The sequence below is a fragment of the Bombina bombina genome, unplaced genomic scaffold (genome assembly GCF_027579735.1).
Source record: "Bombina bombina isolate aBomBom1 unplaced genomic scaffold, aBomBom1.pri scaffold_611, whole genome shotgun sequence".
Taxonomy (NCBI): domain Eukaryota; kingdom Metazoa; phylum Chordata; class Amphibia; order Anura; family Bombinatoridae; genus Bombina; species Bombina bombina.
The window spans coordinates 236,395-256,997 of record NW_026511255.1 but is presented as its reverse complement, the minus strand read 5'-3'; the positions used below and the strand labels follow the sequence as shown (position 1 = coordinate 256,997).

Sequence of the window (20,603 nt, the reverse complement as noted above, 5' to 3'; positions counted from 1 at the left end):
TGATGTGGTGAGTCCACGGATCATCATCAATTACTGTTGGGAATTAATACCCAAGCCAGAGTACACAGATCATACGGGTGGGACAAGACAGGTAACCTAACCAGAAGGCAAAACTGTTTGAAGACCCTTTCTCCCGAAGAAACCTCAGTCGAGGCAAAAGAGCAAATCTATAGGCTTTAGAAAAATTGAGCAAGGAAGGCCAAATCGCCGCCTTACAAAAATGTTCCACATAGGCCTCCTTCTTGAAGACCCAAGAAGAGAACACCGCCCCAGTGGAGAGAGCTGTAATTCCCTCAGGAGGCTGCTGTCCAGCAGGCTCATAAGCCCTACAAAAACACTTCATAACCAGAGAGAAGAGAAGTGGTGAAAACTTACTGGCCTATATGTCTAACCAGAAAAACAACAAACAATACAGGTGACTAGTAGCCTGTAGAGAAAATTTAAAGGTCCCGCACAACATCTAAGTTGTGCACCCAACGAACCTTATGAGAAGAAGGAGTAGGACTTAAATCTCTGTCCGAAACAACCTTAGGAAGAAAACCATCTGGTTCGAAGAACTGCCTTATCTACCAAAATACGAGATAAGGAAACCACACTGCAAAACTGAGAGTTCAGAAACCCTCCGAGCAGAAGAACAACAAAACTCTCCAAGATAACACTTAAAGGGACACTCAATAAAAATTAAACTTTCATGATTCAGATAGAGCATGCCATTTTAAACAACTTTCCAATTTACTTCCAATATCTAAATGTGCAGAGTCTTTATATTTAAACTTTTTGAGTCACCAGCTCCTACTGAGCATGTGCAAGAATAAGTGTGTATGCATTTGTGAATGGCTGATGGCTGTCACATGGTACGTGTATGCATTTTTGAATGGCTGATGGCTGTCACATGGTACAGGGGGAGTGGAAAAAGACCTAACTTTTAAATTTGTCAGAAAAAAAATCTACTACTCATTTGAAGTTCAGACTAAGTGCTATTGCATTGTCTTGTTATCTTGCATTTGTTGATTATGCAAATCTACTGTGTTGATTGGTCCTTTAATATCTATGAAATGTGTAGGCTCAAACTAAGCCTGACTAAAAACTTTAAGAACAAAGTTAAGATTCTAAAGGAGCAACTGACTTAAACACAGTCCCAATTCCGACCAGGAGCTGAAAGGTGATTGTACATCCGGCACATTCGCCACATGCTTAAGCAGCAGAATGGCAGACGCCGAATATTACCCTTGAGGGTACGAACAAATAACCCCCTTCTCAGGCCTACCTGGATAAAAGAGAAGATCCTTGGGGTCCAGTAAAATAGACACCCAGTGCCAGCAGCTGGATGCGAACCAACAACCTTTGAGTTGTAAGGCACAAAGCTAACCACTAGGCTACATAGGCTGCTTCATATCTTATAAAAAAATATTTCTAGGGATAGGCTTACGACCCTGAATCGTGGTCTTAAGAACCGATTCAAACGACCCACGATAAAGCTAAAAAAAAGAGAACAATCTCCAAACAGTTTCAGAGAAACAATATTTGGATGACAGAAGGACTCCTGAGGCAGAAGATCCTTCCCCAGCAGAAGTCTCCACAAAGATAGAGACGACATATCTACTAGATCCACCTACCATATCCTGCGAGGCCACGCAGGAGCTAGTAGAAACCCAATGCTCTCTCCTACTTGAATCGCAAAAGGAGAACAGAGAAGGAGGATATGTCAATCTGAATTTCCAAGGAACTGCCAGATTATATATTAGAAGGCTTGAGGATCTCTTGACCTCGAACCAAACCTGGGTTCTGAAGAGACCCCAGCAGAACCAATTCTGGAAAACCCCCATTTGGGAGATAACCTGGAGAACACTCCCGGATGGGATTCCCACTTCCCCGGGATAAGAAGTCTGACTGTTCAGAATGCCCTACCTACGTGACTAAGGAACTAAAGTTCCTCCCTGGCAGGTGATGTAAAGTCACAGAGGCTATGTTATCTGTCTAAAATGGGCGAAAGACCACTGAGGTCAAACCATCAGAGCATTGAAAGTCGCTATCTGCCTCAAAGATGAAGGGGAGAGCAAACTTCTCCCAGGACCAAAGTCCCTGCGTTATAATGCGAGCAGCGAACCTGCTACCTCTTGAATGATAAGCGAACGCTCTACCATTTGAGCTAATTCCCCAGCGAGTTCTCAACAAGTCCCAGGCACCTCTCCAGCCCAGCAGGCTGGTGACCGCAGTCAAACACCTAGGAAGTTCTCCAAAGCGATTGTCCAGAGACCAAAGATCTTGATGAAAAAAAAAACACGGAAAGGAGACTTGTCGATAGATCTAGATACTCCAAGACATCCGGATAATCCCCATTACACTGACTGAGCATGCAGAACTGCTGAGCTCTCAAACATTAATTCCCAAGTAGAATAACCATGCAGCTGGGACAAGGGAGCTCTTTACCAGTTCCACTTCCATCCTTGGAAAAAAAAAAAAACTCCAATGAGATCTAGTTTATCGAAATATGGCACCTGGACCAATAGAACGTCACTGCAATCCCGGAACTGATCGCGGTCCAAAACTTTTATAAAATTCTGGGAGCTGTTGCAAAGCCATTATAGGCCCAAAAACTGAAAAACATTCAGCCGGAGAGCAAAACTCAGAAATCTGAGATGATCCCTTTGAATGGGAAACTGAGGATATGCATCCTTTAGATCTAATGCCGTTATAAACTGACCCTCTAGCACCAAAGAAGAATGGAGCAAAAAGTCTCCATCTTAAAGGGACAGTATACACTCATTTTCATATAACTGCATGTAATAGACACTACTATAAAGAATAAGATGCACAGATACTGATATAAAAATCCACTATAAAACGGTTTAAAAACTTACTTAGAAGCTCTCAGTTTAGCTCTGTTAAAAAGGTAGTCGGAAAGCACACTGCAAATGGCAAATAAGACACCCCCCCCCCCTTCTTTTGCATATGAAAAGACCCATTACACAAACAAGAGCAAGCTGGAGTATTTAGCTGACGGTATTCTCATAAAACATTTTTTTTAAACTTTATGGGCTATATAAATAGATCATCTACAAAACATTTATGCAAAGAAAAAAATGAGTGTATAATGTCCCTTTAAAGGACGGTACTCCGAAAAACAAATTTAAACATTTAATTCCGAAATTAGGACAAAGGTAGTTGGCACAGAATGAAAAAGAAACTAGATCCTGTTCCTAAACTGAAACAATCCCTCCAAGGGAGGAAGATTCTGAACACATTTCAAGAACGCCTCTCTCTTTATCTGGGCTACAAAGAAACATGAGAGGAGGAACCTACTCCTGGAAAGGAGAATTTGTAACCTTGGGACACTATACCTACAGCCCCTTAAGGATCTAGGACATCTAGTATCCAGGCAAGAGAAAAAACTAAGACAGACTGCCCCCCACAGGATCCAATCCTGTTCTGGGGCGAACCTTCATGCTGAATGATAGCTGCAGCTTTTTTACCTACTTCCCTGATCCAAGACTGACTGGATATCCCAGAGAACTTGGACTGCTCCTGCTTTGAAAACACTTCTCCTTAAGTACAAGGGAACGAAAGGCAGAAACAGTAATAAAAAATTGGTCTAACAGCCTGTTATTGATCTCCTTATTGAGTCCTCCAAAATGGAATCAGACAAAGCGTTCCAAAAAGAAGCCGCACTTGTCCATAAAAGTTTTGTAAACGAGCCTCTATCCTAACTAAGGTTTGAAGGTCTCTAACCAGAATAGCAATGGCTGTACCATGATATTTAAAGGAGACCGCTATTACAGACAGGTGAAGGTGTAATCCTGGACATCCCCCACCCCTCTAAATACGGTCGAAAACAGGAAAATGTTTACAAATGAATCCTAGTAAATATAGAATTCACTAGATTCTATAGGATTAACCACGACAGGAGAGTCGAAGTTTATCAAGTAGCCAACCCCTCCTAAACAGAAAGGAGTTCCGGCTTGAATCTGAAGAGAACTACTTCAGTACCAGATGAAGAAATTACACTGTCCAAATCGGAGGTTTAACCCTCAGGTGCTACCGACTATCCTGCTCATAAAACTATAAGGAGGACAAAATGTGTCACAAGCTGAGCAGAAACCTTACTATCCAATTCATAAAATAACCTCTTGCGATTTCCCTTTAAGATAGGAAAACACACCTGGGCAGACAATTCTGCACGCAAATAACTCCTCTAGGAGATTGAGAGGAACCGCAGGGCACTGCATGTGACACCATAAAAAAAGGCTTGCGACTACTGAGGAGAAAGCTGTGGCATAGCCTAAGCAGCATCATCCAGGAAGACATGAGGCTAAAATAATTTTTAAAAATTAAATTTAAAAATACTTAAACTGACACTGTCACTTTAAGAATTATGTATTTAGGAACAGAGCTCTGTTCCATACTAGAAAGGAAAATTATTCACAGAAAATAAAATAGAATTTCCTTAGGTGAAGGAAATCCAATATAAACAATGTACATTGTGATTACAGATATAGTAAACCAATAATGCACGGATGCCCATGAAGGACATGATGCAAGGAAGGTTCTGAATAACGTGCTTGCTCTCAGACATAAAAATGCTTTTACTGGGGCGTGTCCAAGCAGCGGCTCTGTGTAGCCGCATTTTCTGGAGCTCTGGGAGAGTGGGTTATAAGCCGCTTAATATCAACTCACAAATACAGCATCTGATAACCAATCAATATAATTTGTGCTCCTAAGCACTACATAGATTAACACATCTACCTTTAGCTGTACGTATGACCCCAGGGCTGGAAATGGACAATTGAGGCCTGTAATAGCGGTGATCTCACAGGCAGCGTTCCCCTCCTGGTGATCAATCAGAACCGAACTCAGGATAAACCCATCTTACTACTTCGATCGTTAGTCAACATCATTTTTATTTTTTTTTGTTTTTTTTCTTGCCTTCCTGGCAGAGTTTGCCTGTTGCATACTTCAGATTACTGAAAAGGAAAATGGCGGCTATTGTAACAGACACGAAGAGCGACAAAACCCTAACATTGCTAGACTGTACACTGTTTAAATTAGAAGCATTATTCCAGCAACTAATAGACAAGACTCCATCAGAGCAGGATCTTCTCTATCTTATGCAGAAAGTTCCACCTGTAATTCTGAAGCAACCACTGCCTTTGCAATCAAAGATCCCGGAGTGTGACCTACCTTTTGGGCCCAGGAGGGTCGCAGAACCCAGTAAACAGTTGGCAGGGGAATTTTACCAGTCTGACCCTCTTGGCGTGCTTTCCCTCATGCCTACAATGCGACATGGAGACAGCGAGTTGGTGGTGACCGCTAAAAAATAAAAACCCACGAAGAAACTCTTTCACTCACCATCGGACATCCTGGATTACAAATAACCTGTCCTCAACTCTAGTTGGATGCCTGTTCAGCATACATTCCCAACCCAAACCGCAGAGACTAAACAAGACCATGACAACATTAAAGATGTGCAGGGACTTATTTCTAATGCACCATACTTATGGAATCCTCCTGACACAGCGAGAACACTGACTTCATCCTTTCTGAGAAATGGGTCTGGGCGGATGCCCCAGGGTCTTGGGGGGTGCCATGGGGGAGCCATTGGCTCAGCATTAATAAAATACATGACTGTGTTCAGATTTCCACATGCTTTGCGGGTCCCCATGGAGAAATGGAACACTCTCCCTGCGACAATTGACACTTCATGGTACATAAGGGTGTCAAATACGCATATAAGTAAAATTCAATATCCGATTTAAATAACTCCTTAGGGTTAAGAAGGTAATATGTCTAACTATCAGCCGTTAAAATTTGAAAAATCAAGTGTACTGTACCGCTTTATTTAGATTTTACTTGTACGTTAAGTTCCTTTAGGTAATTTCAATATGTTCGTTATGCTTAGTTTGTAGACAGGCTGACAGAATGTTATTTAAAGTCCCCATACCATACTGTTCCCATTATGTAACTCATACTTATTATTGCAATGTCGGAGCTAGTGCCTCATAATGCTTTTTGTTGCATGACACATCATTATAATCTGTGTTGCCCTAAACGCATTTTATATATATATCTATATGTGGCAATCCCATGGCCATTAAAACACGCTGAATATTTTAGCTCAATCTCTTCCTATACCGCTAGCGGCCGTGGCGGTGTGGGACAGGTTCCTACATAGAATGTGTAGACACTGCTGCTAAACTATTATGAGGATTTGCCATACTCATCTAGCAGGGCTCAGCTCCGGCTCATTTACCATTCACATGTGAGGCAAAAGAAGGGGTAGTAAATCATTGCATTTCTGAAGGTAAAAATAAGTACCTATCTGTAAAGATGTGGTTGTAATTCACATCATTTAATAGAGTTCTGGTTTTTCGCAACAGTTTTTGTTATTTTTGTGTAACTATTCATACCGAGTTTGACTAATTATACAAGACTCATATAACCTGTTACACACTAGGTATCAGCAAGTTAACCCCAACATTTCCGTTTCTGAATCTCCTTTTTGCTGTGAGATCCAAAAGAGGTCTCTCCAACTGGGATATAAAAAGAGCGTTTAGTATGCACAGCCCACATGCCCTGTCTATGAGTTCAAATAATATTCTTAAAACGCAGGAATATCTTTCCTCCACTCATAACTTGATTGTTAGTTTACCAGATCTTCATTTACCGTTTCTCAAGCTTATAATATAGTCTTATAATAATTATGATCTGCTGGACGTGTGGGAACACAGCAAAGGACATGGTTTTACAACTCAATCAGTAATATGCAGTAACTGTTTATGTACCTACATTATGTTTGATATGATGATTTCATATTTACTGTAAAACATACATTTTCCTAATAAAGCTCTTTGAAATCGGAAAAAAAAAAAAAATGCTTTTACTGAAACATGCCAGTGGAACAAGAGTCACAGCTCTGTTTAATACACGCTCTGATGTAATGTGCAGTGAAATTACAGATAACTGACTTTGGGCACACATTTTGGAATGTAAAACAGAACACTCTTAATTATAAAGTGACTTAGCCCTCTCTAGCTTCCTTTGCTATAAAGCTTGCACCCGACAAAAATCGCTGCTCAGAACTCTTATTACTGCAATATGGCGCCTCTCCATTCCGTATTGAGGAAAGAAGGTGGGGTCACAAGGTTGGAACCAGACGAAAAAGAAATGGCGCCGCTCCGCATTACTACTGAATAAAAAAGGCAGAGCACTAGATCACAAAGAATGGAGCGTGTTCCACGCTACATACAACAGCCGAAACCGGTATACACAATAAAAAATAAAAGATCTTTGTAGGTGTTCATTTGAACCCAGAGCCGACAATCTTGCTCTGCTAGCTAGGCAAAGAGAATGACTGGGGTTTGTGGGAAGAGAAGGGATACTTAACAGCTCTGCTGTGGTGCTCTTTGCTGCCTCCTGCTGGCCAGGAGTGATATTCCCAACAGTAATTGATGATGATCCGTGGACTCGCCGTGTCATTAGAAAGAAACAGACTTAACTAATAAAATGCCATATTCTCCATTCCAAGAAAATAAAAACTAGGCACTTACCTGAAGATCAATCTGACCGGCAGGGAAGCTCACTTGAAATGAGAGGTCATCTCCCTCACATGGACCCGTGGGAAAATTAGGAAAGACTGACCAATCCTAATCAGGCTTTCAGGATAGGACAGCAACAACTATTTGGGGGGCGCAGTGACGATTATACCCCACAAGTTCCCAATTGCTTAAAAGCCACCACTGCTCTACTGAAGAGACTGACATGGACTACGGCTAAACCCCAGGAAGGAGCAGAACAAACTTGCTCTGCTTCAAAATAATAAAATTTTGATTGAAGAATCTTCTTTCAGACACCTAAACTTTACCACCACCTTGCTTTTAACATAGGCAAAGAGAATGACTGGGGTTGGAGGGAAGGGAGGTGATACTTAACAGCTTTGCTGTGGTGCTCTTTGCCTCCTCCTGCTGGCCAGGAGTGATTTTCCCAATAGTAATTAGAGATGATCTGTGGACTCACCGTGTCATTAGAAAGAAATACATTTACTGTCCCTTTAACGCTTGGATTACGACAATGTGCTCTTATTTTCCTTATCTTATCACATGGTCTACGCTCTCATTCCACACATGGCTATTCTTTGTATCTCCCCACCCACCTCCTGACTCTATTCTTAGGTTAGGAAGTAACTGAATTGCTTATTTTCTCACGTGTGGTTTGCCTTCCTGTATAGTGCTTACACATATTCCTGATGGTACATATAAAGGTTACCCAAGAAAACATTATTTGGCTGCAGGTGAACAACATAAACAGATAGTCCATATTAGCTTTTGAAGCTGATACAATCCCCATTTCTGTGTTTACCTGAGGCTTGCATGGGCTCATCCTCTTCATCATCATCAGGTGGTGGAGGGCCCGGGGGAGTTCTGGGCCCTCTTGGCTGAGGTCTTGGTGGACTGCCATTGAATTGCTCTTCTTTCTCCTCTTCAACTGAAAATGGATGAGAATAAATACAGTCACAGGCAATTAGCAAAAAATAAATAAAAAAATAATTACAAAGTATTTTGAACATTTTTGTACAGATGAATACAATTCCCATAACAAATTATTATGAGCTATTAAAATAAGCTAGTTTTTAAACACACAGGTCTACATAACAACTGCTAACCACATTATCCCTGCCCCAAAACACCAAATCCTTAATCGCATGGGCTCAAATTAGTCGGTGCTTTGAGTGAAGTTGCTACATAAGCTGCACACGTTCCTTGCAGTACCCACACTATTCTGTAGCGTAGGAACGTAAGGTGCAGTCATGGAACACACTCTCCCTTCCCTCCCACCCTGTATCTTAGTTTAGCTTCTGTGAATGCAACAAAGGAAAACTATTTTTGTAAGGTTGTATTTCAGCAGAAAACAATATTTGCTACATACCATGTTTGGGATTTCTTTTCAGCCCAATCTGCTGATGCTGGGGTGGTGGGGGTGGAGGTGGGGGTGGTGGAGGTGACTCTCTTTCATGACTAACAATCACTCTGTCTACTGATCCATAGACAGCCAGAGTCAGACAGCTGTACCAGCCCTTCAGCACAAGCCCATCTGTATTGACCTGTTACAGGTATAAATGTAGATTCTGATTAGTATTGACACAATACAGCACTCTACAAAAGTAAAATATACTTTTTCTGTCAGGTTATTATCAATGTATCTGCTGCATCATGGAAGCTGTGTAAATCATACATGACTTTACAATACTGCATACAAATAAAAGGAAACTCCATAAAAACGTTTATTCTTTTACAATAAATATACAATCAAGCTAAACAGCCTCTAAATTGAGGCACTACTAAGATACTAATGTATAATCTATAGGAAGTAGAGTACCTTGTTTTCTGGCCCCCACAAAATCACCAATTAAAAATGATTTATCTGTTGATTTCAATAAGACTTTGCACCTAGGAATGTGCTCTCATTATGGGACAGTTTAACATCTGATACTACCCACCTGCATGGAAATTAAAAAAAGAGCCCCTGGGAGGAGAACATCTGTGAAAGCACCCAAACAGGTGCTGAAATATAACCTCCAATTACAATCACAATACTTAGAAGGGGATATGGGTTACTAAAATCCTGCAGTACTTTAAAAGCAAAACATATAGTCCACAGTCCTTTAACTTGACACACACAGTATAAAACATTCTAATCCAAAGTAACAGACCACTTTTTAAAAATTTTAGAGTTCAATTGTAGCTAATTAATGTGTAGCTAAAATTGATGCAAGACTAAGGGCCTAATGATCAAAAACTTGCCAGCATGAAGAGAAATCAGCAGAATCAATGGTGGCTTTTTTCAGCATTATATTACATTCGGTGTATCTCCTTTACACCCAGAACTCTGCATAGCGAGATAAATAGTTATGGAGCTGGAACTTGCCTTTTATAAATTCTTTGAGAGACCTTGCAGTACTGACGTGACTTGTTAGATCATCTCACCATAGTGGGGAGCTTTAGCTTTTTGGGCCCTTAGAAACAAAACAAAAAACTTAACTAGAGCTTCACTTGAAGTCCTCACCATTAAGTGGTGTGGTATTCCTGCATATGCTGAAAATGCAAGAAAAGCCGTTAGAGCTGAATACGACATGGGATTTATTAAACCCTCAACTGACCCTTTCGTATTCAGCTCTAACTGCTTTTCCAATATTAGCAGTAAATGAGTTAGATGTCAAAATTAATAGCTTAACCCCTTAATGACCGGACCATTTTTCAATTTTCTTACCCTTAATGACAATGGCTATTTTTACATTTCTGCTGTGTTTGTGTTTAACTGTAATTTTCCTCTTACTCATTTACTGTACCCACACATATTACATACTGTTTTTCTCGCCATTAAATGGACTTTCTAAAGATACCATTATTTTCATCATATCTTATAGTTTACTAAAAAAAAAATTATAAAATATGAGGAAAAAATGGAAAAAAACACACACTTTTTCTAACTTTGATCCCCAAAATATGTTACACATCTACAATCACCAAAAAACACCTATGCTAAATAGTTTCTAAATTTTGTCCTGAGTTTAGAAATACCCAATGTTTACATGTTCTTTGCTTTTTTGCAATGTATGGGGCAATAAATACAAGTAGCACTTTGCTATTTCCAAACCACTTTTTTTTTTCAAAATTAGCGCTAGTTACATTGGAACCCTGATATCTGTCAGGAATACCTGAATATCCCTTGACATGTATATATTTTTTTTTAGAAGACAACCCAAAGTATTGATCTAGGCCCATTTTGGTAAATTTCATGCCACCATTTCACCGCCAAATGCGATAAAAAAAAAAAAAAAAAGAGTTCACTTTTTCACAAATTTTGTCACAAACTTTAGGTTTCCCACTGAAATTATTTACAAACAGCTTCTGCAATTATGGCACAAATGGTTGTAAATGCTTCTCTGGGATCCCCTTTTTTCAGAAATAACAGACTTATATGGCTTTGGGGTTGCTTTTTGGTAATTAGAAGGCCGCTAAATGCCGCTGCACACCACACGTGTTTTATGCCCAGGAGTGAAGGGGTTAATTAGGGAGCTTGTAGGGTTAATTTTAGCTTTAGTGTAGTGTAGTAGACAACCCCAAGTATTGATCAAGGCCCATTTTGGTATATTTTATGCCACCAAATAATTAAAAAAAAAAACCTTAACATTTTTCACAATTTTAGGTTTCTCACTGAAATTATTTACAAACAGCTTGTGCTATTATGGCCATCAGTGAAGGGGTTAAATTAGGTAGCTTGTAGGGAGCTTGCAGGGTTAATTTTAGAGATCAGCCTCCCACCTGACACATCCCACCCCCTGATCCCTCCCAAACAGCTCTCTTCCCTCCCCCACCCCACAATTGTTCCCGCCATCTTAAGTACTGGCAGAAAGCCTGCCAGTACTAAATAAAAGTTTATTTTTTTTTAAATAAAAATAATAAAATATTTTAGCTGTGATAGACCCCTGCCTTAGCCAAAACCTCCCTGATCTCCACCTCCAGCTCTCTAACCCTCTCCCCTACCTAATTACCGCCATCTTGGGTACTGGCAGCTGTCTGCCAGTACCCAGTTTGGCCCCAAAAACCAAAGTATCTTTATTTTGTTTTTAACTTAAAACTCTTTCTGTAGTGTAGCAGCCCCCCACAATACCACCACCCCCCTCCCAGATCGTTTTAATTTATTTATTTTTTTACTTTATCTGCCTTTCAGCCCTAATTCATTGGTGTCAGTGTGGCTAATGCACGCGCGCGAGTACCCCATTCACGTGCATTGGCGCTTTCTCCCATCAGGACAACAGCACCATCGCTACCGGTGCAGAGAGGGCCACAGAGGGGCTCTTTCTGCATCGGAGGCTTGTAAAGGGGTATTGCAGGATGCCTCCATATCGAGGCATCACTGCAATATCCTCAGAGCTGCTGGAAGCGATTGTGATCACTTCCAGCACTCTGTTAGACAACTGACGTACCAGGTACGTCTATTGTCATTAACTGTTAGTTTTTGCATGACGTACCTGGTACGTCAGTTGTCATTAAGGGGTTAAAGGGACATGAAACCAAAATTTTTTTCTTTAATGGATTTACAAAGAGCATGCCATTTTAAACAACTTTCCAATTTACTGCTATTATTTAATTTGCTTCCTTCTCTTGTTATCCTTTGCTGAATGGTTTATCTAGGTAAGCTCATGAGCAGCATAGAACCTAGGTTCTAGCTGCAGATTGGTGGCTGCATATATATATATATATATATATATATATATATATATATAAATAATTGTCATTGGCTCACTCATGTGTTCAGTTAGAAACCAGCAGTGCATTGCTGCTCCTTCAACAAATGATACCAAGAGAATGAAACAGATTTGATAATAGAAGTAAACTGGAAAGTTGTTTAAAATTGTATGTTCTATCTAAATCATGAAATATTTTTTTGGGGTTTCATGTCCCTTTAACTCCATCCATGACTTATGGAATTTATTAAACCCTCCAGTGACTGGCCCAAGTCACGGAGCTAAGCTAATAGTGTTGACATGTAACTCATTTTTGGTTAAGAAGGGGGAATAATAATACAATTATAAAACTTTCTAAAGCATCGGGGAAAAAGTATGCATTCAAGTGTTTAAACACCACAACTAGATTAAACACACAGTTAAAGTCCATACAAGTCTTGCAGTACACATTGCCAGTCCAGAGTAGGCATAACACAACTCAGCAGCACTCAAACAGCGCAATAATAACATTTTGTAACAGATTTTAACATTTTATTATTGCACTATGATGTCCCTTTAAGTTCCATCTACATAAAACCATACCCATCAGTGTCATTTTCTAATAAAACTTTTTTTAGTGGTCTATGGTTATTTTTTGCTTAGGTATATTTATAAAACAATACTAAAACATTCTTCTGAAACAAATTGTACACAAGTTATTAAAACCTTTAGTTACCTTTGCATTTGGACGAAAGATGATAGAATTGTTCTCATCATACTCCAAGCTATAGAAAAAGAAAGGAAAGAAATGAAATTTGTACAAAAACATATTATTGTGGCTTTCTGTTTGCAAATGGCTAGCCGTTTCTTTGACTGCAGAAACTTTTAAGGAATATGTTTTATCCTACATGGATTGGAATAAAAGTTATGTTTTATAGCTGTGTGCCCTTTTTCTACTTTTGTTTCTGATTGGAGTCAGCACAGAGACCAGTGATTGGCTCCGTCATGACCGGGCTTTGGGAGTGAGCATCCGGTGTGTATCGGCTGAATGCCGTGGTTTCTACAGTGCTTGATCAGTGCAGCCCTTCAAGGAGGAATGTAACAGAAAGTTTTTAGCATTTAGTGGTGTTTGTTACTGCTTTGGACAACAAAACCTTTGATGTATTAGGGACAAGCCAGTCAAAATGTATTGCTAATTATTGCTAACATTTTTCTCTCCACGTGATTGTGAAGCATAGCTAGATATTCTCATTGCACCAGCATTTTATATACTGCAGCTGCTCAGAGCGCCAGTGGTTCTTGTATCATGTCAGGAATCAACAAATTGAGTCATTACAAGATGGTACAAGTACCTTAGGCTCTCTGAATATGTGGTGTGTTTAAAATGCTGGTGCACGGTGCATACTTAAATACACTTTTGAAACAGCTATAGCTTTTAATAGAAGCATTTTTGCTAATACGTGTATATTACTAAAATGCTTCTATTCAAAACTTAAATGCATCCATGTGGATTCCGATTTTGGCTGTAATGTCCCTTTATGACGGCTGGGTTCTCTAAGGAGGCCACGGTCACTTTATGTATTGGTAATGTGAGTATACATTTACTTTGAAATAGATTATGTGGCCATTTTTCATATGACAACAAATACTTACAAGTAACCATTGAAAGACATTGGGAACTTTCTTTGTTTGTGGTTTTCTATCTCTTATATACCAGTAGTTCTAAATATCTTTTAAATCGGATACATTCCTTTTGCATTTCCTCGAGAACTACTGGTTTAAAACCATCCATAGGGTTATCATTTATATAATATCACTTTATGAAAAGTACCTGAACCATTTAATGAATCATGTGTGCTCAGACAGGGATATACTTAGACATGGAAGTCAAAAGTATTCACGTGGTTAGAAACAGCTGCTACAAAATAATATGTATAGTATAAATAAGGCTCTATCTACTTTAAAGGGGAAATTTAAATTCATAATTATATTAACTTAAACATAATTTTATGTATGAAAAAGATTAAGTTAAAACTGTTTATATTCTGGAAATAATTGTTTATGAAGAACCCAGTAGGACACAGAGGTGGTTTAGTACTACTGGCCTAAAAATAAAAGCAGATAAAAAGGAAGAAATACTCAATTTATTTTTAGATAGTAATTTGAGATGGAGCTGTGTTTTACGTAAGGAAATCAACTTATATTTTAAAGTACATAAAAAAAAGAAATGACTTTATGATTTGATTTGTCAGTCAAGACAAGTTATGTTTTCCATCTTTGGCTACAAAAGGGTTCACAATGACATACAACCTCAATTGATACAGCCCATCTATTTCAAAACTCATGACTTGTCTCTAGTGTTATAAATTCATTCATGATCGGGGGGGGGGCATCTAAATTTCAGTTAATATTATTTTTAATGAAAACATCAGTTCATGGAATTCCTTACCAGGACAACCAAGGGAAATGCTTTAGGATCCTGAAGTAATAAATAGCCCTTACTGCAAGTCACCATTATATTTCTTCTGTTGCACAACATTTAAACATTGTGAAAGTATTAAGATACCACACTCTAATCTGACCATAGGGTACTTACCTCCCAAGCCTGTCAAACACTGTTGCACTAGGCTTAGTGACATTGTTAAAGAATAAGTCCAGATGAAACGTGTGAGGTGAGGTCTCCCTGAAAACAGAAGTACTGTTACTATGGAGTTGCATAAAGAATAAAGTTATTAAATAACAAGAATATAAAATAATGAATTAAAATAGAAATAAAATATGGAACATGCAAAAAGTGTATGGGGAAATAACTTTCATAAAATAAAGTGTAATTCTTAAAATATTAAAAAACACATCTTTTTGGAGATGTGGCCATGTGGGGAGCGGAATGGGACACATGTGGTGGTGGTGGTGTTCTCAAATAAATCATTATTGGTATGAGGTAATACATGAAGTTGAAACAATCTTCCAAGTTGCTATACCACCTGATCCCCAGATATGGTTATTGAACAAGTCTACCCAACTGCCCTCTAAATCTCTTCTTCCCCTATTTTGGATATTTACCAATAGCGTTAAAATGTTAATAGCTAGATGTTGGAAGACGAAGGACATTCCCTCTTTGGGAATGTGGAGAGCTAAGGTCGCTGAGCTGTTGGAATTGGAGGAATATTCCGCTTTTAAGAGCACGGAATGCGTCATTATGTTACAAGAAATCTGGGATGAATATAATAGGATCATAACTAATTCCTAAAAGGTAATTGGGAACTTACTGGGAAACAAAGTTTGTAGTATTTAGTGCTAATATTGTGATATCACTGTAACTCATAATACCATTATAACCAACACTCTGAGATTGGACACGTTATATTTGTTATTTTTACTTTTAGTTATACCTAGTTACTTTCAGTTTAAATAAAACGCTAGAGTCTGTGTTACTGAACAAGAAATGTAATACTTGTAAAAACTCATTATTTGCTTGATACAATGTTGTTGTAAAATGTGCACAGATTCTCTATTAATAAAAGAATTTATATAAAAAACACATCTTTTGAATTTGTCCATCATAAGTAGGAAAATTATTTGATATGGAATAATACATAAAATTGCACTTATAATTAATTTTTGTGTGTTAAAGGAACATATAAGTGCAAAAAGTAAATTCTCTAATATGCTAGAGCATTTTATTTTAGCACTATTTATTGCCTATAACTGTGTGTTTAACCTGTACAAATGAGAAACATTTGCACAGCCACTGACAAGAGGCATGTGTGTAGCCACCAATCACCAGACAGCTCCCAGTAGGATTTTGCTGCTTAAGAGTCTACCTAGGTATTTATTCCTGATAGGTCATAAATGTTACCACAGTTATCACCTGGATATTAAAATGCATACACTGACTTTAAAAAAAAGAAAAGAAAAAAAAAGAAAAGAAAAAAAAAGGGGCGTATGGGCTTTATAATAAGGGGTCATGGGGGTATCTAGCCCTTTTTTATGGCCTGTTATAAGAATATATGTGTAAAGTATGTTTAAAACAGTTTACTTTTATTTATTTTAAATTGTGTTTATACTTTAACCTCCAAGACACACACCATTGGTGAGGTTGTGGGTTTATAATGCTTAAATGAACGGAGATTGAGCTCCATTAAGTTTAGTAAGGCAGCCTGACGCTTGAAAAAAATATAGGTCTTTGTATGGTCACCACACTCATGCGTGGTGACATCACTGGCATTCCCAGGTTCCCTCAGCTTTGATAATACCCTTGGCCCCCTCATAGTTTTCCAGTGTGGGTGTGTGTGTCAAGGGGGGGTGATAACCTCCAAAAGCTGCCCCGGTATGATATGTGCTCATCGTCTGCACTAAAAGCATTGTGGAGATGAAGACCAAATCTGTAGTTAAGTGGTTACGGTGAAATGATGCCTATTTTTACATACCACACCATGTTTAGCTTATGTTAATCAGACATGGAAGTCAAAATTAAACTTTATGGATTTAAATGGCGAATAATATTTATTTACTTCTATTATCACCAAATGTACCACTGTGTTTGCAGCCTTTGTTGTAACCTGGTTCCTTTCTACGAAAGCATAGAGAGATAAGCTACAGAGCAAGCATGCGTCTTGTGCACTTTTTGTATAACATTGTTACAAAGACTTATTTACAGCAGAAGAATGTTTAAAACAGTAGCAAACAATGGCTCAGTTCTTGTTCTTATTCTTTGGTCTTTCAGATCAATTTGGCTTTTCACAAAGGAGAACATTCTTGAAGTATATCAGTTTGAGCCTTTCATAAAAAGTACAATCCACCCCTGACATACCTCAATACATCTCAATAACTTTAAACTAGTTATGATTTTGAACTTGGTCTTATAGCGATATACCATTCTTACTTAATTATGCAATTTCTTAATGTTTGCCAATAAACTTGAATGATACACATATAAAATCTATAACTGACTGGCCTGTATAATTATTTTCTGTTTAAATAATTATGAAAGAAAACTTACCCATAAGCCTTGCTGTCTGGCAGGTTACTGTGTGCTCGTACTCCTGGTGGGATGACACGGACCTCATTGATGTAAACAACACAGGGAAATCGGACTACATCCACATTACTGCCCTGCTAAAATAGCCAATAAAGTTGTCACTTTCAATGAATATCTTTATTGCACACATGCAAGCAAAGATTTAGATGTGAAAGGATGTTATAGCCATTAAAACATCTCCCAGAAATTAAGTTTGAAAATGTAGCTCAGAAGTTAGTAGTTACAGAGCAAATTGATGCTTAAAGGGACTTGAAACCCATTTTTTCTTTTAGTATTAGACAGAGAATGCAATTTTAAATAACTTTACAATTAATTTCTGTTATCAAATTTGTTTTGTTCTCTTTGTATCATTTATTGAAAAGTATACCTAGGTAGGCTCAGAAATTGCTGATTGGTGCTGCACATATATGCCTCTTGTCATTGGCTTTTAGCTAGCTCACAGTAGTGCATGTCTGCTCCTTCAACAAAGGATAGCAGGAGAATGAAGCAAATTTGAAAGTTGTTTAACATTGTATGATCTATCTGGCTTATAAAAGAAAAAAAATGGGTTTCATGTCCCTTTAGTTTAGAGGAACAATAAACAACTTGTAATTACAATGCACTTTTGTTGTTTTCCAATAGACTAACATATCAGCAGTCTGAATGTTATAACAAGAGATTAAGATTAACATCTTGCTGCAATTGTGCAGACTCACAGATCAGTGATATTGTTGTCTTCTTGACCAGCCTTATTATACACTTCACTATAAAGTGTAGAGTACATAGCAGGAGTTGTATGATTTGCAGTGGCTGCATTGCTCTATTTTATTTCTGACATTTTTTTTTTTATATTTGTTATGTAACTTTCAAACTGTGTACAAAAATAACTGAAAATGTGTAAAACCTCTGCTTTCTGCTGTGCATGATAAACCTAGGTCAGAAAGTCAGTCACAACACTGATCAGTGAAAGGGCACTGCTTCTGTCACGTGATACAATACGCGCGCTACAAGATGGTGGCACCCAGTATAAAAATGCAGAGCTTTACCAAATGGTTTCTGTAATGGGTTAAAATAAGAGAATGGCATTAAAGAGAGCTGCAGGCACAGGAAGAAAAACAATAGCATTGTAGTAACCATGCAAATGTAGTTGTACCCAGCAACTCCCAGTTATCTATGGTCAGTAATAGAAAAATTGCATGTTCTCATGAATTACAGAAAGTTATTTTTGCAATGGCATGTCCCTTCAAGCAATAGCTTTCACTACCTGTAAGCAGTTCAATATCTATTTTCCTGCTTAAGACAATTAAGGCAGAAAAAACAAACAGGCAATAAAAGAAAATGTCCAAACAAGACTGTAAGGAACATATGATTATCTAAAAGGGTTTTCACACACCCTTTTTTGCACAGAGATAAATAGAAAACTAGTTCATACATGACTACACTCATTACTTTATTGAAACTAAACCTTTACACTTATTATTCTAAGGCAAATCTGCTATTAATTACATCCTTATGTCTAGCGTGTATTTACAGTTTACATCCTTTTAAGTTGTTTATTTACTGTCCTGTATTTTATATTTTTACATTTCTTGACTGATTTGTGGTTATATATAAATATGTTTAAGTATAAGAGGTGCAAATATTGATAAGAAAACAAGCTTACCTTTACCTAATGGGCAGGGTGTTTTTTGGTTTTGTTTAACCCATTAATGACCGTGACGTACCCTGTACGTTGCTGGTCATTAAGGGATTGTCTGGGTATAATAGTGCAAGTCTTGAATTGAACGACAAGACCGTGTTATTAGACCCCCACCCAAATGCTTGCTAAAATAGTGCAGTCTCGCCGCAAGCTATTGAAAAAGTTACCTGCATAGGGTAAGTAGCTGGTCATTGAGGGGTTAATAAATAAATCTTATATGGTATCAGAACAATCAAACAACTAACTACTCATGAACTGACAGGACAGCAAGGGGCAGATTACATAAAATTAACTCACTCACTACCGGGAATTTCAGAGGAAAACTTTTAGCATTTTTGTTATCAAATAGAGCCTTTGTTTTTATTTATCTTAGTAGACAAACCAACATATTGATCTAGGCCCATTTTGTTATATATGAGGCCACTATTTGGACAACAAATACCACCTATATATATATATATATATATATATATATATATATATATATATATATATATATATATATATATATATATATATATATATATATAAAAAAGTTAACTTTTTCGCAAATTTTGGGTTTCTCAGTGAAATTAATTACACACAACTACTGCAGTCATAAGATAAATGGTTGTACAAATTTATCTGGGGTCTTCATTGTTCAGAAATAGACATGCATGGCTTTGCAATTAGTTTTTGGCAATTAGAAGTCCACAAGTATTAATCAGTTAGCTTGTAAAGTTAATCTTTGCTGTAGTGTAGAGATTACCCTCCCACCACCTGATCCCTACCTAATCCCTCCCAAACCGGTCAGAACCATTTTAGGTACCAGCAGTCAGTCTGCCAGTATGTAGTTTAGGGCTTTTATTTTTATTAATATATATATATTTTTAATTCATGTAGTGGTCCCTATGCCCCCCTCCCCCGTCTGCCAGTAACAAAACTTTGTTTATTTTTTATCTGTAGCATAGTAGCCCCCCCTCCATGATTCCTTTTTTCTGTAGCATAGGGTCACCCCTTGATCGTGTTCCATAGTGTAGGACCCCATTCATCCCTCTCACCAGCTTTATTTTTTTTTCTTTCTGTAGAGTAGTGACCCCCACCTCTCCCTCCCCGCTGGGCCAATCCACCTGCCTCCCTCCTACCTGGCAGCAATGGTGATCGTTACAGAGAGTGACAAAGACAGTGTTGCTCTCTGTAACGATCAGCTTCATATGGTAAGGCTTACCATATGAAGGCAGATGCCTTCAGATCCTATCTGCAACAGGCGCCTCTGTGTTGGATGTAGGTACTACCCTGAGCAAAGTACTGTGTGACGTGGAACCTATGTTCAAATGACACAAGGGGTTAAACAAGAATATGTGTTCTTGCTTTATCATTTAAAGGAACATCCCAATGCAAAAATAAAATTATAATTTGTTACAGAATGTTATTTTTGCAGCTCCCAAGTGGTACTTCAGATGTGTTTTCCCAGAAGTTAAACCACACAGTTAGCAAGAGACTCCAGTGCTAAAATATCATGATCTGTGTTTTTAACTCCTGTGAGGTGGTAAGACACATCTAAAGTCCCATATGCAACACATTGCATACCATACAGACACATACCACTCTTACTGCTCAAGACCTGCAATGCATTGAAGCTCCCTAGTAGGATTTTTGCTAAGTGTTTAACCTCAACAAGAGAC

The 20,603-nt window shown here is 38.2% G+C and overlaps 1 protein-coding gene across 1 annotated transcript in view; it reads right to left on the bottom strand.

The window, feature by feature from the left end:
* Positions 1–20,603, bottom strand: part of LOC128643676 (protein virilizer homolog) — a gene marked incomplete at its 3' end in the record, with an annotated part of 46,912 nt that overhangs the window by 10,283 nt on the left and 16,026 nt on the right. Inside the window, exons 2-6 of the mRNA XM_053696509.1 lie at positions 17,223–17,338; positions 14,817–14,903; positions 12,957–13,005; positions 8,920–9,094; positions 8,353–8,478 (exon numbers count right to left, since the gene is read on the bottom strand). Coding sequence (XP_053552484.1) covers positions 8,353–8,478; positions 8,920–9,094; positions 12,957–13,005; positions 14,817–14,903; positions 17,223–17,338 — 553 coding nt within the window. The remainder of the gene's footprint in view (positions 1–8,352; positions 8,479–8,919; positions 9,095–12,956; positions 13,006–14,816; positions 14,904–17,222; positions 17,339–20,603) is intronic.